This window comes from Camponotus vicinus, unplaced genomic scaffold, assembly GCF_025532165.1.
Source record: "Camponotus vicinus isolate PSW18456_S1 unplaced genomic scaffold, iyCamVici1.0 SCAF_7, whole genome shotgun sequence".
Lineage (NCBI taxonomy): Eukaryota > Metazoa > Arthropoda > Insecta > Hymenoptera > Formicidae > Camponotus > Camponotus vicinus.
Genome location: NW_028141979.1, coordinates 3,700,108 through 3,721,240, shown reverse-complemented (window position 1 = coordinate 3,721,240; position 21,133 = coordinate 3,700,108). Strand labels below are relative to the sequence as shown.

General features: G+C 36.7%; 1 protein-coding gene across 5 annotated transcripts in view; it reads left to right on the top strand.

The window, feature by feature from the left end:
* The window catches only part of Cad87a (cadherin 87A), a 207,240-nt gene that overhangs the window by 164,356 nt on the left and 21,751 nt on the right, over positions 1–21,133 (top strand). For all 5 annotated transcript variants that reach the window (XM_083103954.1, XM_083103950.1, XM_083103952.1 and 2 more), the window contains one exon: positions 4,314–4,531. In XM_083103954.1, coding sequence (XP_082960080.1) covers positions 4,314–4,531 — 218 coding nt within the window. The remainder of the gene's footprint in view (positions 1–4,313; positions 4,532–21,133) is intronic.

Here is a 21,133-nt window from a genome sequence, read left to right as displayed (position 1 = left end):
ACATTTTATTAACATATCTATCATATTATCTATGCATACATTTCCATTTCTAATTTACAAAATGTCATACAGTTTTTTTACCTTCATATTTGAATGTATATTGCAACGAAAGAAGCAATAATTTGCTTGAGCAAATTAACGATCTCTGAGAAAAATCAATAATTCGCCGTGACATGAATATAAAAAACGTGCATTAGCAAAGATATTGTGATTTATTGTGATAGACTAGCGCGATTGATAGTGATGTCTATCAAGATTATATGCGCCAGGTTTAAATTTTATTGAAGATTTATTTCCGTGCCACTTGATTTTCGAGTATCAAATTATGTTAGATTCGATTTAGTTTCGATTTTAACGTGTCACATTAATCCTTCATATTACGTTTGCATATATATATTAGCGAGATTTATGGCAGATAGATATTAATAATTTATTACGATAAAAATAGGAGCGCTCACAATGATACAATTTACCGGGATATCTATCAACGATTTCATAAAGCGCTCTATCATTAAAATTTTCGTTTCTAACATTACGAACATTATAACATTTACGAATTTCAATATTCTATAACCATGAAAGTTTAAACTACTCGTAAAATAATATCCATAAAGTAGATTTAAACCAAGAGAAACCTTTGATCCTACTCGGTGTGAAACGAATGCGCGTACCTCGCAAGATACATTGTCGACTTTACGGCTAATGGCGCGATGAGTAACAGGACGGTCGACAATAACGCGGTTTATGTGAAGAGCGGATCATAAATGCGCCTGGGACGTGCAATAAAAAGGGGCTCGCGAAAATTGTTATCGCGCGCGCGAAGGGTTGTCCCTGAAAGGACGATTCGGAAATGGAAAAGATTAATGAGCTGGGACTAAAAGAGAGAAGAGAGAAAAAGAGAGAGAGACGAAACGATCTACCGAGTCGAGATCGCAGCTTCACAATTGCATAGAATTCACCTCGGAGAAAATAATCGCGCACACAAGAGAGTGCGCCGCCGATTCAGTCTTACTTGACTTCTCGATTTCCGCCAATCCCTCATAATAACCAGCTTTTTCGCAATCTCGAAAAGACGCCTCGCAGCGCCGATTATTTCACGAATTTTCGCGCGATGAAAGCGACAATTGCAGCAAAATTGCAGCCGTCGAGGGTAGGCAGACTCGGAGTAAATCGGTTTTAGCGAGTCGGCGATTTGTGAAATGCGTAATTGTGTAAGGGCAACGTTGGAAAAACGTTGGAGAGACGGAGCCTTCTCTTCGCGCGTCCGTCTTGAAAATTTATTCGCGTCGTGTTCTTGGCATTTCAATTAATGTAACGAATTTTTTTCGTGTAAAGAGCCTGAGACATTCTCTTGATTTTTGCGCGAGATAAGAATGAAACGTAATGACGATCGGGAAAAATATCAGTCGAAAGTTGGACGATTAATTCGGGATGAAGATATACGGAGTTACGAAACGGTAGTTAGCGGATGAAATTTATGGTAATTCGGTTATTTGCGTCATTCGTGATGCTCTCGATACCGCGACCGGCGCTCGCTTCCGAGGAAAAGTTCAGTCCGCGTCATTCTCGAATCCCTTATTTGAATTTACAAAATGCGTTTGAAGAAGACTTGTTCGGGAAAAGTTACGACCGCGCTTCTCGTTTGATGGATCCGGGAAAATTTGTGCGTACAACCCCGTCGCGGTTTACTTCTTCGATGCAACGACGAGACTTTTAGTAGATTCTGCTTTATCTTTCCTACTGACGAACTTGTCGGAATCGTGCTGAACATTTGTCCTTTTTTGTTGTTTAGTCGAATGCTTTCTGATCTTAACATCGCGAGAAATCAAAGTAAGTTTCTTGCACAAGAGCACTTGCCTCTATACATTCCAGTCATATTTAATTAAATGTTTATTAAAATTAATAAATACACATGTTAATTATATAATATTAATCATGTTTTTTTATATTATTTTCAATTATATTTCTCAAAATATTTTCTTTCTTCGTAAAGAATATTGTACAAAGTTTTGTCTTTGTCACATATAGAGTGATAAATTCGCTTAATCAAATTATTTCTGTCAGTTTTCTCGCGCAAGCACGTCTCTTTTATTAAACAATTATCGCGTTGTTGTATTTTTAATGGAAGAAGAAATATTATTTATGCAAATATTCGTCTGCCGCGCGACAGCTCCCTATTAAAGAAATATCATTTGTCTTATAATTCTTTAATAATTACCAGATAATTGATAATGTTATATTCTTGATTATTATTGATTATTCATTGCTTCAAAATGCATCATTCGATTTACAAATGCAGCGAATCGAATGACACTACTGATGGAGCAATGGCGTTGTGTACAGTGAATATTTTGCCGCAGGATTTTTCTATTTACGAGAGGTGTGCGTGCATCTCGTATGAAAAAGTCCGAGCATCGTAATGACAAAAATTCTAAGCGAACTGAATCCGCGATGGCAGTGGCAGCAGCAACGGTGAAAAGGAACGGGATTGCGATTGCGTATGTCGTTATCCTCTTAACGATTATCCTCACTCCTCGAAGAGAAGCTTCTCCTCTTCGTCGTCACGAAAGAAAATAAAGAGAGAGAGAAAGCGCGGAAAACCGCAGCTGCGGTCCCGCAGTATCCTCGCGTCGAATGGGGTCTGTAAAAAAGTATAGCGAGCTCCGTTGGACGACCTTAAAGTCCGCGATGTATCTATTACGTCCGCCACAATTTCCGGCTAGAAGCTGCGGAAGTTCGGAAAGAAGTTTTCGCAGCTACGGGGGCCACTTCGTACGCCCCAACTTGGTAATAGTTTTACGACTTTTCGGGCTTACGAGGTCGAGCCCTGCGCTCGCGTCGAATTAGCGGCCGGGGACCTCCGAGCTCTTTTGAGTCCCAAAGTGCCGTGACCCGCCGCGAACAAAGCTTATCCGACGTTTCCCCGGGAATGAGGTGATTGTACAGGGTGTTCCACCGATTTTATCCCTTTCCTCTGCAGGTACTTTGACCACGAAGTCGACATTTGCGGTTTTGACACTGCGAGAATTTAATAATGAGAAGAATGTGATATAAAGAAAGTGCTTTATTGCAGATTTTTTCAAAGCTAGGTAATAGTGTTATATATATCAGTTCAATATTAGCTCAAAAATATAATGAAATAATACAAGAAATCCTTTGTCCTTTTAAAAAAAAAATTTAATAATATATAAAACATTCCATCTAAATTTCCATGAAATATTGCTTAAATATCGCTTGGATATTATGCATTTGAAAAAATATATTTTCCCTGGATAATAAATGATTTTTCCTTTTTTTAGATATATTAAAGTTATTAAGTTCAAGCTCAAGAATCCATTTTCCGTAACATTTATCTTTCGTGACCAAACATTTTCTCCCCATGTTGCCTTTTCTCAACACGATATAACGATATAATGTGACATAAAAACCGGAAAAGCTTCTGACGATGCGATATATTTTTCTTGTTCAACGCACTGAATTGGGGATATTCGTATTGATTGCGCGCGTCGCAAAAGAAGCATGAAAACTCTAAGCTCCGGATTTCGCGGCGAAATTGATTATCGGCAGGCGATATCGGCGCGCAAAAAATCAATTTCCGTGCAACGGATACATCAATCATAATCTACTTAGCTCGTGTAACTTTAATCACTTTAATCGATCCAACAATGGTACAATAAATATACGTTTATCATACTGTATACATCTTAATAATTGACTCGATACAGATTTTAATTATTTCATCACGCATCTTTGCAATTAAATATTAAATAATTACAGACGAAAATAAAAAAATACAGAAATGCTTCTCTGAGATAAAATAGAATCATTGACATTGTGGATAATATATGATTTTTGAATAAAAATACATGTTGCAATAATAATTTCGTATTTCTTGTTGCGAAATTGATTTTCGCGTATATAAAGATATAGTAATTTATCTTTTTATATTTTAATATTATTTAATATTATCAACATCTTGATCTAATCTACAAATAAAAAACTGTAAGTAAATTAAATAATATTAAAATAGATAATATTAAATTAAAATAAGATTTTTCATATTTCTCAATTTTTGACATGTTTTTTGTTTCATAATTCAGAAACTCCATGTTTCTGTATTTTCACCCTAGACATTTCATTTACGAGTAAGAAACATCGTACGTAATTTGCGAGAAACAGAGTTAACGAGAGGAATAAATAAACTCTTGCTAAAGTACACAGAGGAAGGGATTTCGCGCGGACCGTATGTAATCAATATATATGTAGCCAGCAACAAACTCTCGAAAACAAACATTTCTTTCTTATTGTTCTAGCGGGTAACAACGTGAACGAGCCACCTATCCTGGAGGCCGGTGGATATCCCACGGGTTTACCGCTCTTGGAATCGACCAAGGTCGGGTCAGAGGTATTCGTCCTAAAGGGCCACGATCTCGAAGGATCGCCGGTGAAATATGGCATACAACTCACGGACTATTTCGTCGTCAACCCGCGCACCGGTGTCATCACTCTGGCAAAGCCGCTCAATCGCGAGGTAAGAAAAAAAATGTCGATTGGTTTAAGACGTCGACGGTCTTATCGAAGGGAAAGCTTGCGCGCAAATTGCATGCACCCAACTTATTTGAGCGACCAGGGTCGATCTTATCCCGTTCGCGGTGCTCGGAGCTCCTATCGCAATATTCTACGTGCAGCTTCACCTGCATCGTTTATCTGCGCTAGTTTGTTTTTGATTTCTCAATTTCTTTGAAATTTTAATATGGACCGACTATAATGTAGATAGAAAAAGAGAGAAAGAGAGAGAAAAGAAAGATTTATTACATTTATATTAAGAGCAAGGTTTTTCATCATTATAATTAATATTGATGAAAACAACGGCTTATTTTATAAGATTAAATCTTTGCGTGTGAAGATTTTTAAAAACGAATAAATTAAAATTATGAGAATATTTTTAAAAGAATGTTTTATAATTATGAATATTTGAAACACACACACAGAATTTTCTTTCTGAAATAAAACGAATTTTAAAAAACGAAGATAAATTTAATCGAGCTTAGGTTTTATTTAAATGAATGCAATTCAAGTAATTCAGGATTCTCGAAATATTTTTTTTAAATTGACGTTGTAAGCTGATTAAAGTAAAGGGAAATCAACAATTAAATTTAATTAACTAAAGCTGTCGCCGGAAACTGATTAAAAAATTATTTATTGCAACAGTTGATTACTTCGCTCTGCTCTTGTTAAATTTATCCTGTTTAGTAGGGTAAGTTTCCTGTACATGGTATATTTACATTATTTACAGTACTTACATCGTTGTAAAGTAAAACAGCGTCATGAATACTGCTTATGAGGTTCATGCAACTACTTAAGCCCTAAGAGGGCACGCTTGAGTTTGAGACAGTGCCCTTATCTTCAGCGTGTCTTCATACACGAAATGCAAGGAACAAGTAATTAGTTGTCATCAAACATAATATGCCAAGGATATTAAATATTTAGCATTTTAATTGCATTGTGCGAGTTAGTATGAATTAAGAAAAAATAAAAAAACTCGCGCTATTTTAGTTTCAACATGTGATTAATTAACATTACATAACATAATATTGTTGGACATAAAATTATTGGATAAATATTCATTTATTCTTCTTTTTATAAATTTATATCTCGCATTTATGTCATGCGCGTAAAGAAATTAATCCCGGAATGAATTAATTATTCGTGTATCTTCTGTCTCGCAAACTCAAAATCGAGATGTAAATCTCATTTTTCCATTTTTGTGCACAATCGCGTAAATATTTCATATCAAGCAAATTCTCTTATTATAATTGTATCGCAACCATTTAGTTTATTGAAATTTGCGAGCTTGTCCAACGATCATTACGCACATTTATTTTGCAAAATCACCAAGTGATCGAATAATATATAGTTTGTAACATATTCATGTTCGACTACATTTTGCGAACGACGCATCACTAATTTACAGAATTTAGGTTTAATCCCATCTGATCATATCTCTCCGAATCGTAAATATTAGCGCGAATCGGTGCGCGAGAAATCGATTGATTCCGAATATGTTATAAACTTCGATGCGACTAAATACAAATTGGATGTCATTCGTGTAATTTGACGGTAATCTCTCGACATATCTGCACAATTTTTTACGCATTCTTGTTGTTTCAAAATAAACGTATAATTATTTTTTTACGCATCACAATTGTTTGTTTTATGACGTGAGAATTCCTGCCTTCCTGCAGAACCGATCAATGTTTAATTGTCTTAAGTAATTTTCGCAGACTATAATTTTTTTCTCGTCCAGTTTCATTTCATATACGAGACAAGATAGAAAATGTCTTAAAACACATTTCAAGAAAGATATTTTAAGAAAGATATTTTCAAGAAGATCCGACTTTCCCTTTCTCTATTTTTCCCTCTATTGTGTCGCGTAAAATAGCATCGAAGATTACGAAGCCTTGCAGATATTTGGCGCGAAGCACCTGCGCCACCGGTTAGATTCATCTCCGTTGTAGCAGTCGATACAATCGGCACCAATTCGGAAACGGGCCTGTCAGCTCTTGGAGCGTGAAACAAATGTCGGAAATTTTCCGTGGCCGTATGTATGTGTCCGCGGCCGTGGATTCCCAACGGCATTCGTTCGATCGTTGTCGCAATCGGCGGCATTTATACGCTCGGTGCCCGACGTCGCTCAATACGATTAATGCGATTACGTTGTCCCAGGGACACATAATGCAACTGTCGCGCGCATCCGTGGATTTTCGTACGTTGACCCGCCTAACGCGTCGATCCCCCATTGATTTAATCTAGCTAAATAGGTTTGGGGCGGCTCGAACGCGCTTACGCTAATTCCCAAATGCGTGCATAATACGAGCATGCATTAGGCGAGATTCGCGCCGCGTCTCCCTTTCATGGTCAAAATTAATAAACAGCCACACTCGAATCTCAAATCCGTTTTGCTTACGAGACTATACGTATTAACCTTTGATGAAACCCGATTCGATGTAACTACATATCAGTGGGGATAATTAATACGCATAATTTCGTTATCTTTAATTTCTCTTTCGAAAAATAGCGCTACATCGTTTTGATATACATCCATTAAAGAAATATATAAAGAAAAACGAAAAATAAATAATTTTCTTAACTTCTCATGTAGAAAATAACCAGTAAATGACTAATGCAATTGATTCCGTTTTTATAAGCTTCTAACTTTTAATATGAGGAAAATTGATAAAACTATCTTTTTTTCTCTCATCAGAGATAGAAATGTCTTTCTATGTATAAACAATTTTTCAAATAATTAAATAAATGATTCTTTACGACAGCAAAATCTGTCCTGTTTGTGCCGACTATTTGTCGCGTACTATATCTATTTCTATCGCTAGAGATTCGGCAAACCGAGAATCGGCGGCTTGGAACCGCCGTCTTTTTCGTCTCCCAAGGGCGTGCCGTGTCGCTTCTGAAAGTCGTGAAAAATCAACGCCGATAAAGTTCGTCCGGCAAAAGTTCCCGAGGTCCCTGAACCACAGACGAGCGATATACTAACCGACGACCGATCGTAGATACACATTTGAGAGTTCGAAATCCCGTGGATGTCGCGCAACGTTTCATCCATAATTTCGCGAATCGACTCTTGGAGATCAGGTCAGATGGATTTTGACACGTGCATGAATCTTTGAATTTCTGTGATAAAATTATATGACAGAATTGAGGCGGATTCTGGGAAGTGTATTAAAGAACAAGAAAATTAACATGATCAGACATTGTTTTAAAAACGTATTGATAGCGTTATAATAAAATCAATGCTGCGTCATATTCATACGTAAATGTTAATTATTTTATTAATGGTGTAACATATTATTTTTGTATTTATATTTAGAGTACTCTTTAAATATATGCTCATCCTTGAGAAAAGATATCTTTTTCATGCTCGTTTCTTTTAACGTGTAATGCCAGTAATTTAAATTTACATTTTAATAACAAAGGAAATTTTACATGAATCCACCTCTCTCAAAGGCGAAGAAATGAGGAAGAAAACTTGCACATTGCAGAAACGTTGCCATGCGATGTATGTGCTTTGCGAAGGAAAAATTAACCAAAGCACGTACAAGATCCACTTGACTTTATAACGTGAAAGGATTTCCGGGTTCATTTGAATGCGTCCAATTATCACAACGTAAGAAAAAAGAAAATAAAAAGATCGAAACCTGCTCTGCAACTTTTCATCTAATAACAAAAAAATCGTGTCTCACATTTCCAGAACGGTTCATCTCATATCTTATTATAAATTAAATGCATTTTGACTATAATAATTTGAAAAGATTAATTGTTGTCGAAATATGCATCACACAACAACAATAAATATAAATTGATATAAATGGTAGGTATAAATTAATATAAATTGTCCCAAATAAAATCGCACTTACAGAATATCGATAAAATTAAAAAAAATATATCAACAAGGACCTGTAACAAATAATAAATGCGTATATTGGGGGCTAGCCATGCTATGTAATAACTATTTACTCGGGAACAATTAAAAATAATTGCTTTCGGTGGGAAAAAAATATCGAGATAGCGAGCACGGACAAATCGATTACCCGAAGCTCGCTCGTTTGGTACCAACATTGGTATCCCTTTTTTTATATTTTCTAGTATCGTATTTTTGTGCTTTTTCTCTTTTTTTTTAGTAGTGTATTGGGGACGCGAGTCTTTTGATTGCGGCATCGAAATAACGGGCGCAAAAATCTCGGCGTTCGTCGGGATTAATCGAAACTGTTCACTGGCTACAAAGGCCGCAGAAAAATCGCAGTTATTTTGATTCCCCCTTTAGTTTCTGATGGACAGCAACGCATACGAAAACAAACGGTCCGCTAACGTTGTTTCGCGGAAACAATCGGACTGGAAAATAGTGGCGATGCAGCGTTACTGCTTTAAGGGGAAGCAAAACTCACTCGGATGATCGGAGCCGATCCATGCGAATTACATGGTTCCCTCTTCGCGAGGAGAAGGTAAAACGCTCATGTAATATCGCGAACGCGAACTAAAAGCGATTATTACGCGTCGTTGGCTGCGAGGGTTTTTTCGCGGCCTGGCTTAATTGCAAAAATATCATCACCGCGAAATGAAAACGAGATCACGGAATGCAGAGCGCGTTTTGCATTTTGCATGATACTTGTATAAGGTTTATATATGAAATTATAATGTATAAAATTTTATAAAATGTAATCTATTATTATTTCGCCGCAAGCCGCAGAATTATACCGTATTATTTTAGCGACTGTGTGTCCATATATCTTACGCCATAATGCAGGGACACCATTTACGTGATGGACTTTCGCTTCTCGGGAGCTCGTAAGCTCATTAGCTGCGGGTTACTATCCTCAAGAAGACTGAAATAATACAATTGTAATATAACGCTGTAAATGAGTAAACGCTCAACGTCCCTTCGTTAATTTCATCATAAATCATTATAATATATTCTAAATTATCTTATAAATTATACAGAGTGTTCCAAAAATGCCGTTAAAAATTGCAACGATGTATTCCGAGCCAATTTGCATAAATGTAAATCTGTTTACTTACATAAATCGAAAAAAGCTATCGCATCAGGATGAAGTTAACTAATTTTTGTAATTATTGATAAATGATAATCGATTGGATCGCCAGTTAATTGTCGTTCTCTCTCTACTGATCGACCAATTAAGCGAACGCTAACGTAAATAACGTTGATAACCGCGAGTAAAACATGATTGTGGCCAGCGCGACGGTCAACCGTATGCAAATACACAACAGTTGTTCGCGACGGTGACAAATTCAAGCCTGTCGGATTTGTTGTTCAACAAAGTTTTATTGTTGACGTCACAAGTTATTATGGCCGTTCGCAATCGTCGTCGTTTCTCTACGCGCTCGCACTGGAAACGCGTTTGTCAAGCGCGCTCGAGATGAAGCGCGGCTGTACGAAGCAATAAAGCTAACTGCTAATTCGATGTTCGTTGGAGTTGGAGCTGTTGTTGCTGATCGGATCGCGATTCGATTACATCGGGGACGGTAGCGATATTTTTCGGTCGGCGAAACCATGATTGAGATCGCCCATTGAGATTAATCTCGTCGCGAATCGCATCAGAGAGACATAAATGTGCGTTTCCGCGCGAATATCCGCTGCAGAATATTTCGAAATAAACAAGGATCTTTCACGGATCAACGTGAGATTATTTAGCGTCACTTATCGATAAAGTATAATTATAAGCTAGGCGATCTCGTTATCGAAACTGATGGGATTGTAAATTCCAGCGATTAAACTGAGAATACGATGCGATTAAACGCAAGTTAATTTAACGCAGGTTGTAATATAACGGTGTTACTAATTAAATAACTAAGTCGTAGTCTGCGACACGTCAATCATTTCGCGGCTGCAGTGACAGCGTAAATTAATTTCGAGTTTCGCACTTAGCGGCTTTCCTGTATGCGTCGAACGTAATGAATATAAACATATTTACTCGTAGCGTTGGTTTTTACTTCAATATTTCATCGAAGCATTAAATACAATGTATCAGAAAATCAGAGATATCGTAAATAATAAAATTACTAATAATAAGATTCTTTTAAACTTACTTTAAATGTATTTAATTTGAATAAAACTGTAATTTAATTGCAAATTATTTTTATTTTTATTTAAAGATTGAAAATTACAAGGATATATAATCTTGAAATTTGGAAAATTATGTGATACATAATGATTTTTCTTAAAGTTTCTATTAATGAAAAATAAATTTCAAACTCGTCAGAGAATCTGTCATTGGGATTAAAATTATTAGTTTTATACACACGAAAGCAATTATCATAATTGCACCGTCTGTTGAATCAGAGAGATGGAGAGGCTATCGAGATTTCCGTTCGACGAGGGTACAAAATAAATCGCGAACCTTCGCACTCGGCTTCGAGTCGGCGGATCTCGATAAATGGCGAACGTTCCGATTCGTGTATAATTAATTATCGCTTTGGAGAGAGTGAGGGCGGAAGAGGGAACGCTTTTCGAAGGAGAATTGTTGGATGGCGCTCACTTTCATCGGAACGAGAAGGAAATCGGACGCGAGGCGCCGCTTTTCGGCCATAAATTTCGGCGCGTTTATGCAGAGGCGCTTTTCCCTTATAAATGAAAAAGGCAAGCGCGGAAGGAATATGGATGGACTTTCCCATTTCAAGCACGTAGCGATCGTAGCTCTCGTAACTTTTCAACTAATCCTAAAGGCGTGAAAAGGCGCGGATACACGTGATGGAAGGAGTAAGACTAGGAAAGAAAGACTATAGGAAAGAAAAGGGACCGGAATCACGAGCCAGAAATTCGGTGTCAGCCGGTGCATCGGCTTCATATTTGTTGCCGAAGTGAAAAGTGGCATAGGAATACCGCGGCGCCGCGTGTCGCGCTTGTCTTTGACTTTCAGACCTGGCATCCATACTTGAACCATCGGCACAGCAGGTGGATAGAAGAGACATCGTAAAGCGAGATCGTATTGCATCGAAGGAGTTCTAAAGAGAACGTTCTACAAATCCAAAAATGGTGTCAAAGATATCAGAAATTTTTTTTAAACATTTTTTTTAAATTTATATTGCACAAAAAATTTATAAATTGCAGTTGAAATAGATTACGTGTGAAAATATGTAGAAATTTAGGTCAACTATTTTTATGAACAGAGAAATGTACATGTTGAAAAAAAATTGAGAACTAATTTTAATAGCGTGATATACTTGTATTGTTATGAGCTAGTTATGAAAATGTAACGCGAGCAGAGATATAATTTATTATACGGAAATGTGTGTAAGAATATCATTCAATTTGTCCTTTGTCGGAAGGCATAATTGAAGCAGCCTGCCAATAACTCGTCGCAACTTGCTCGAAGTATTATCGAGCATATATATTAAAGCACTCGAAGTGAAAAGGAAAATCGATATCCTATAATTGGTTTGGTATGCGGTTAGTTATTCCGACGCACATAATTTTATTATCGCCCATGCATATATGCGCTATTAAGTGTATGATCTAGGTCAATTCGTTTTAAAGGTTTTGCAAATAAATTGATTATCGTTGAAAATTTATTCGTATTCGATATAAAACACTTATTTAATTTTCCTTTCATTTTTATTTTAAAGAGGAAAAAGTATTTAGTATTTCATAAAAAGGAAAAAGTATTTAGTTATTATAAATACGAGAGATTTATATGCAAATTTATATAAAATATTTTCTATGGAACAGTGTAAATTAGAATAAAAACAAAATAAATGTGTAAAAGTAAGATTAATGAACTTTGCTAATAAAATAGTAAGAATTTCGGGTAATGTTCGAGCATTACTTGAATTCGGACCATGGGAGATTAACGAGTTTCTCGTGCATCGCATAGCAATATTTTTCTAGCAATCCAACTGCAATTTAATCGTATTCCCATTACGAACTTTTCTGGCTCCAAAGTGGAAGAATGGCTCCTTATCCCCGAAGTCGTTTGGATCCTCGAGTCTCGCAAACTAAGTTCCAACCGTAGATTACGCCTAGTAATAGCTCGGTTTCTTATTTCCATTCAATATCGATGATTATATCGATTAATGGATACAGCACTCCATTGTGCTGCTAAAACTTTATAAAAACCGTGATTATTTAAAAATCATTTTCCGATAGATATAAATTACAAGCTACTGTGATACAGAGTAAAAAATATTTGTTTTGAATCATATTTCGATCCTGTTACATTTGTAATGTAATTTAACGATGTCAAATAATATCGATTATCTATTTCATGAAACTTTGGCATTTCTCATATTGCATTTTGTATTTTAATGACTTCATTTCCTATTTCCCTATAAATAAAAAGTGCAAAACTTAAGAAGAGAATAATCGAAATTTTTTAAATCTCTCCAGTTTTTTATTTATAGAATATTGTTTCAATTTTATCGTCATGATTAAAACGCGAACGCAAATAATCCTCCTCCTCCTCCCACTGTTTTTTCATATTTCTATAAGAAATCAAAAAAATTAGAAATAACGGAAGTCGAAAAATAATATTTTAGGAAAATAAATTAAAAAGTTTAATAAAACGATTCGATCTCTTCCGTTAGGAATATTACGAGATTTGTTTCAGAGATGCGAAATAAATTCTATCCATCAATCCATCCCCTCCTGTCTACAAGCTCGGTAATAAAATCACAATCCCAATGTACAACGCTCGACATAAAATCGCGCTCTCGGCGCGTACATGCAATCTCGACTTCCTTTCCCGATCTCGCCGTAATAAAATTGGGATTATTCGTAACGAAGCATGTAGTCTCCCGACCGGAAAACAATGCATCGCCGATGAGAGACTCCCTCTCTCTCTCGCGCGCGCGTGATGTGTCGAAGTGTCGTAGGCGTTCTTTTAGGGGAGCGGTCGCTCGCGATCGTCAAACAGCCGACGGATTTATTGAAAAAGTGCCGCACACCTGATATACAATCGCAACAACACATGGACGGCATGACGAGCACCGCTGACGAAGGCAGAGCGCCGCCAGAAACGACCAGAAAGAGGCGGTTCGTTCATGGTCGATGGTCAAACTATCCGCTGTCCCCGATGCCGAGCAATAAAAGCACACCGTCAAGGCCTGATGCAGCCGGACGGCCCTTTGTCCCGTAGATTGCAATGCGAATTTCCAAGCATTGTTTACGCTAACGCGCACGCGCGCTGCTACTAGCCAGCCGTTAAATAATTTCATTGAGATAGTATCCGACATTTGCGCTACACAGTCGAATGGCTTTGTATGAATGAAAACGGGCGCACATCGGTGGAAAAATATGAGGAAATATGCTTTTATATATATATATATATATACGTATATAAAGTTGCCTTTAAAGAAACATACAGAATTTCTTGATATACATCTATGAACATGGTGGTTAAAATATTCTCAAGGAAAAAACGATTTCACATATTTATGACGCAAGTAGAATAAAATTGTGAAAGTATGTAAATCTTTTGCTTGTTACAATTTACATCTTAATCAAACATGATTTTTGATCTCTCTGTTTGCATAATTTATCTAAGAGAATTGATAAATTACACCACGAATAATTTTTTTTTAATTTAATTGATGGATTATATCTTTTCATTTTCTCTTTTGCGAAATTTTGAAATTCCATCTTCATGCTTTTCTCAGCAGGAAAAGCCGAGATAGTGAATGCCGCGCAAGTATAGTAACACGATGAAGTAACGTTAATTTCCTGTCGCGTGTTAGAGAGTAATCAGGTAGAAAGGGAAAAGAATCGTTGACTCTAAAGTTATTTAATCGGATGCTGTCAGGACAATTGGACCTTAAAAGTGAATTATTGCGATGTTGTTCAGATACATGTCTCCGCCAGAAAAATTATAATATTGATAAACGAATAATATTAATTTCAGCATCTTATAACTTACTGCCTACTTTTCTTTAATCCACGCTATAAGTTTTTAAAAAGTAAAATAAATTTTAAAAGAAGATTAGGAAAAAAAGAATATTAATCTTTGTAATGAATTTTTTTTTTAATATCTTTATCATATTTGATATATTTCTCTCAGATATAATATGATTTATATTTTATTTGCAATAATTGGAACGTATTTATCTTTATTCATCTTTATTATCATTTATTCATTTTTTTGCATTATATAATATTTTGGTCGAGAAACAGAAAAATGATGATAAAATTTTTGGTGTACAAGAACGATCAAAATATCTTTAGCATTTACACAAAGCGGTTTCCTTTCCTTTTCGCCGCAATAGAACGAACGCAAACGCGTTTACCTCAATTCACCTTACGATCCCTGGCTTAGCCCGGCGACCCGCCATTGATATCCTCGTCACTTATGGTGCTGCGAAGGCTGCTTATGGCGCGGAGTCTGCTAGCACGTGTGACTTTATGAAAGCGTTTGCAGCGACCGGCTGCATACGTTACATACAGATATGTGCACACCGCAAATGCATTCTCGTTAGAGATGCGCATCGCGCGATTCTGCCATGAGCAACTGTTCGGCTTTTATTTCACACCTGTTCGGCGACCTAAATCCGATGAACAAGATTCCCTTGCGATTTCTCTTATCCCGGAAATACAGACGAAAAATCTGAGACTCTTTCTCGTTTTACTACTTTCTCACATTTCTCACTTTAATCTTATTTGCTATTAAATAATAAGTGTAGAAATATTATCATCCACATGTCCCTATAATATTTTTTCGTACATGTTAAAAATTCAAGTCATGTTTCTGATCGCGGCGACATTTTAATGCGACGAGTCATCACGAGTTAAGCTTCGAGTTATCTCTCGACTTACAAAAGTATAGTGATACTTATCCCGTTCAAAAAAAAAAAAATATCTCCGCAGACACTCCTTCTTCTCTTCTCGTGGTAACTTTATCGCAACCCTCGGGGGCCCTTCGCGAAAATACAGCCGCAACCTTGACGCCTTTTCTTCCCTACCGGAAGTGGCGCGGTCACGCGACCGTCCTACCCGTCTCCGCGATCCATCCCTTACGTCCGACAGATAATTCTCCCGGCGTTCTTGGGTTTCCTGTCGACTGCAGACAGGAGAGAGCTAGTTTTGGAGGACACAATGCTTTTACCACCCACCTCCTCCAAGTGGAGAGGAGGAAAGGAGAACCACCCATCCTCAGGGGCGTCGTGTATCGCGACTACGTGCCCGGCATCGCGATTCACTGGACAAAAGGGCGCGCGGTACTCTTTCCTTTTGCGTTTTTATTTCGGTACCGGTGCAGCCGACATGCTCGCGATACGAATTGCTGCTCGGATAGTCGACAACGCCAAGCAAGTATCGCGGCATTTTGCTCAAAATTCCGACCTACAATGGATTCCGCGGCCCTTCGATCGGAAAGAGATCCATTCTTGTAAGCCCTTTGCGTGTATCGACATGCTGTAGCACTCAATCTGAACATATATTTTAATACTTTTTTGTTTTAAAGTATAAGTCAAATACAAATCTTGTCATTTTTTTCTTCATGAGACATAGTATCTATTAAATAATATTCTGTGTATTATAATAGATACTAATACTCGTGTAAAACTTAAAAAAAAATGCGAGATGCTTTTTAATCGATCATTATAATTTCATTTTAGCAGAGAGGAATATTAATCTTCTGTTTCTACAGTAGAATATCAAGTTTAATCCAATGAGAACATTTGACAGATACAACAATCCTTTACTTAAATTACTTGTGCTTTTTCACGTCAAATACAAATTTGTCGTATCTGGATTTTTAGCCACCTCCAACTCGCTATATATCATTAGCGATTCACTTGTATGTCACGAAAGATACATACGAGAAACGTGATCCGCGCTCGTTAACCGGAGTTAACGTTGTTGGAAACGGGATTATAGGATACTTGCGTACGTGCGAAAGAAAAATTGCAACTCGGCGTTTCAAGCGCCGCGATCTTTTACAGCGTAACGAGTACAATCGTATTGCCGGGGTTTTTGATTTAGATCGAAATCGTAGATTCGGTCTTTGAGAGAACGAGATGAAAACCGATGCAACCTCTGACACGAGCCAATTACAAGCGACCGCATGTGAAGGAAACTTCTAATTCATGCGAAATTAAATTCAGATTAAACGACGATAGCCGCAAGGCCCATGTCCGGTCTGTGCGCGCTTTTCATTAACGCGACTCGTATTGTAACGTACGTTGTCACATGCCCGTCAGCCTATTACCGCGCGAATTTACGCTCTTATCGATGCGCGCGGAAAAGCGCACACAGGACGGACGTTCGATTTTGCATAAAGCGGGGCGGAGCTCCTGCATTGTAAAGTTGCAATAATTGACGATAATTGCGCGAGTAATTGAGCGAAAAATTTTTCAAAGGCGCAATTTTAGCATATTAGGCATCAATGGAGCCATTTAGCTCCCTTTTGAAGAAAACACATACTTCCATCGTCGAAAATAAATTATTAATACATTAACATTGTGTACATATGTTCGCGTTTTATCAAATTTTTATCGTTTCAAATACTTTTTTTAAGATACTTGATTTTTACAAAATGCCGCAGAAATGAATCGCATGCGAGTAATTGGCCGTATAATTGTATGAAGGGGAACTTTGAAGGGACATAATTTTACTACATCAACGAGAGAGTCGCCAAAAATCATGCATTGTAACATGGTGTAAGTGAAGGTTATTTTCCGGGTAATAACGCGAAAGGAATTTTTCAAAAAAGAACGTTCTTATTATATTAGCCCTCGATGGAACTCATTCATCTTTCTTTTGAGAATGTGCTTCATCGTCAAAAATGAATTATTAATATAAATGGTAATATATCTTCCGCCTTGTATTTTATGTAAATTAAATTTTGCAATTTTTTCCCAGACTTTCATTGTTGTAGGTATATACAATTAACTTTGTAATTTAGATTTCTTAGGTTGTGCTCCAGTTTTTTATTTTTAACACAACGTATTTATTTACAGTAATCAATAATGTTATGCAACTATACTCTACTAACATTTAATTAAAAAGTGACATTTTGGTAAAGCTTAAAATAAATCATCCCAAATAAGAGATCGTTAAGTGTACGTAATAAATTGGATAAATTCGTTATTTCCAGTTGAAAAGCAATATTGCGAATAATTATACGGTACGTTTAGAATCGTATTTCGATTGTTTTAAATAGCTTATTGTTTATTACAAATTCGATTAAAACTTCATTTAAAGTTAGCAGTACATTCGCTTTTCGACTAGCATTCCAACTCTGTTACTTGACAATGATGTAACGAAATAAATTTAATTAAATATAAGAACAATGTATACTTCTCCATATGAATATTGAGCTTGAATAATAAACCATTGAGACTGCATATTCTTTACAATCTGGCGATAATGTAAGCTCGCTGAATACATTGCATCGCTTCGCAATCGCGCGCAAAAAATTTGTGAAAGAATGCTATCTCATCGGGATTGTATTCGAGCGTAAATTTCTTCCCATTTAATCTGAATAAATAATCGATAGTGGCGTGACGCGGAGGATGCACGCACGAGGGAGGAGGGGGAGGAAAAGATAGGGCGCGATTTTCACACACATGCAGAGAACTGCATTCCGTACGCTATTCGTCGACGACGTAATGACGGAATTGTCGACATGTCAAACGCTCTGTCACGAGTCTCTCGTGTTCGTTCGCGTTTCCGCTTTACATTCGCGACGCCGACACGCTGCGTCGTGCAGATTAAAATTCCGATAGTGAACGAGCTCTCATCGCGATGACGAAGAGAGAGAGAGAGAGAGAGAGAGAGAGAGAGAGAGAGAGAGAGAGAGAGAGAGAGAGAGAGAGAGAGAGAGAGAACACATTGGTCACCAAAAAATGAAAAACCGAATTGCATTAAATAATACGCGTGTCAATTAACTAAGCCGGGGTCAAGCCGCGATTTCCGCCGAGTTAAATCTTTGATGAATTGTGCCAATATAATCGAAAAGTGGATCTACGCTTTTCCCCCCGAATCATTCAAAATTTACACGTCGAAATCATAGAAAATTGTAAAGAAAAGACAAGAAAATAAAAAAAAATAGAATCTATATTTTTTTAATCTTATCTTATAAAATATAATTTAAGAAAGGGAGAGACAGAGAGATTTTCTACTATGTATAATAATCGAGAACTAAATAGAATACGGGGATTTCAATAATGTAACGTTATTATAGGTTTTTGTACCTCATGTAATGCGGTAACAATGCAATAAAGGACTAATGAAAATCTATAAGAACGCGAATCCAATTACGCGCATGTGTGTACGTGTTAATATAGATGCAAAAATGCTATTCGCAGATATTCCATCGGTACTGATCAATTTACGCGGGAACATTGTAGATAATATCATTAATGCCGAATAATCAACGAGTGCACGTGTTACGTTATAAGCAGGTCACTCTCGGGAGGTTGCATCGCGAACGTTGCGGACGTTGGGTAGCAATTTGTGCCCCGAATAATCTCACATGCACATCTATACATGTATGTACGATCGTTGACATATTCTTATCGGCGGAATTTCCACAACAAAAGATGCATGTCATTCATATATATCCAAAATATATAATATATAATATGTTAAAATATTTCGAGATAAAATATCTAGAAATATATAAAGAATGTGTAATATAAATAATATGAGTCAGAGACGCATACAAATTGTATAAAGAATTTATCATCACGTATATCTCCTTTTACCATCGCGCTTTCTACCAATGACTGAAAAATAATGCATAAATATCTACACAGGGGAATCACTGCATACAATGAAAACGCATTTTTGACATTTTTTCAAATAAAGTTCTCCTAAACTGAGTCCAATATTAGTGCACGGAACGGAGTAACGTAGCGGAGTCATAAAAATCTTCGAGCTTCGAAATTCGTTGGCGTGCTCGTTTTTTTTTTGCAACAAATAATAAGATCTCTCTCTCTCTCTCTGTCTCTGTCTCTTCCCCTCCCTTTCCTTTTTTCTCTCAGCCGCATAGTGTAATTCATTGCGCACGACGGCGGACCGCGTGTTTTTTTTTCCCAGCGGCTGGTCCAGATAAGCCGAGCGAAGACCCCATCCGCGCCGGGCGTTTGTCATATCGCGCATAACCGTATATGCGAAATGCAGCCCACGCTTTTCGATTTCGTCGGCCATTCGCAACCATTGCATCCAACTGCATCTGCGTGATTCGTGTTATACAGCAGCTTGCGATCGCGCGAGTAACGCGCGCGATTTGCGGCCGAAGCGCGTTACAAAAAAAAAATGCGAATGAGATATAGCTTTAATATTTGTGGAAAGATATGGTCTCGCGTAAAGAAAACGCGTGGAGCGAAATATGTAAAAATTGATGCAAATATACACGGTCGTCCTATAATCGAAACAACACGTTATATTCGTCGAATCTCTCGTTTTCACAAGATTTATTCCATAACTAAAAAGAAAGACTAAATGGATGCAGTAAAATGATCCGAAAAAGAATCGCGCAAATAATTTTCGTATTATTGGATGTTCCTCATTCGTATCATTATTTCCTCTGATTACGTATCTCCGATGAGTGTAGAAGCAAATACATACGCGCAAAAGTTCATTCGCCCTTTATTCGCGTATTCGTTTTGCAATGGATATATATATATCCATTGCAAAACGAATATTATATATATATATATATATATATATATATAAAATATATATATAATATATACTCGCTCGACTCTATCCTTCACCAAAGCTTCGAAAGTTGCTCAAAGGCAGGCGGAAAATACGGAAGACGTCAGCCAAACGAAATAGAAACAGGCAACTTTGGCAGCCCATTGACCAACCATTTCAATTACTCGCTTCTCTTTCTAAACCCGTATCTCGTTACTGTTATTTTCCTCAATATAAGCTGTTATATCAATCACCTCACATTGTTTTATTGACGCTAAATATCACGCAACATTTAATATATAATATATTGAGAATATATTTTTTTGAATATCATTTATCACAGTTAAATGCAACTTTATGTTAATTTAGTTTATCGAATAAAATACTACTTTATATAGGTACACATAGAAAAGATTCTATTCTAGAGAATTGAATATTTGGTATAGAAGTAGTGTTAAAATGACTGCAACAGAATATTTTATACAGTTGTATTATTAATAAATATAATTTTGAAAAAATTTACGAAAAAATTTAATTATTTCTTTCTTTATCAAAAGTACAACATTGAATCATTTAAAATAATTACAAAAATAGTTACAAAAAATTAATACTTTTAGTAAAATTGATATTCTCTAGAAAAACGCGTTACTCCAAGATCCTCGTCTTTAGCCTTACATAATTATTAGCTAAAACAATGATAATCAAACGTAGCATTAACTACTAAAAATATCGTTAATTCGAACCCATAAGACATGAATATCGAGTCGCGATTATAGCATGCGACCATTGATATCATTCAGAGCGAATTGGGAAAAACATTTCTCGCAAATTCCGTTGGATATTCCGATCGAGAAGTAGGTCACTTTTTTAAGTAATTTCAATGATAATAACGTCGACATTCTTTATATTCAGACCAACTGAACTCACAGTTGAAAATTTTCCGCCCGATTTTGCGGCTCGCGGAGATGG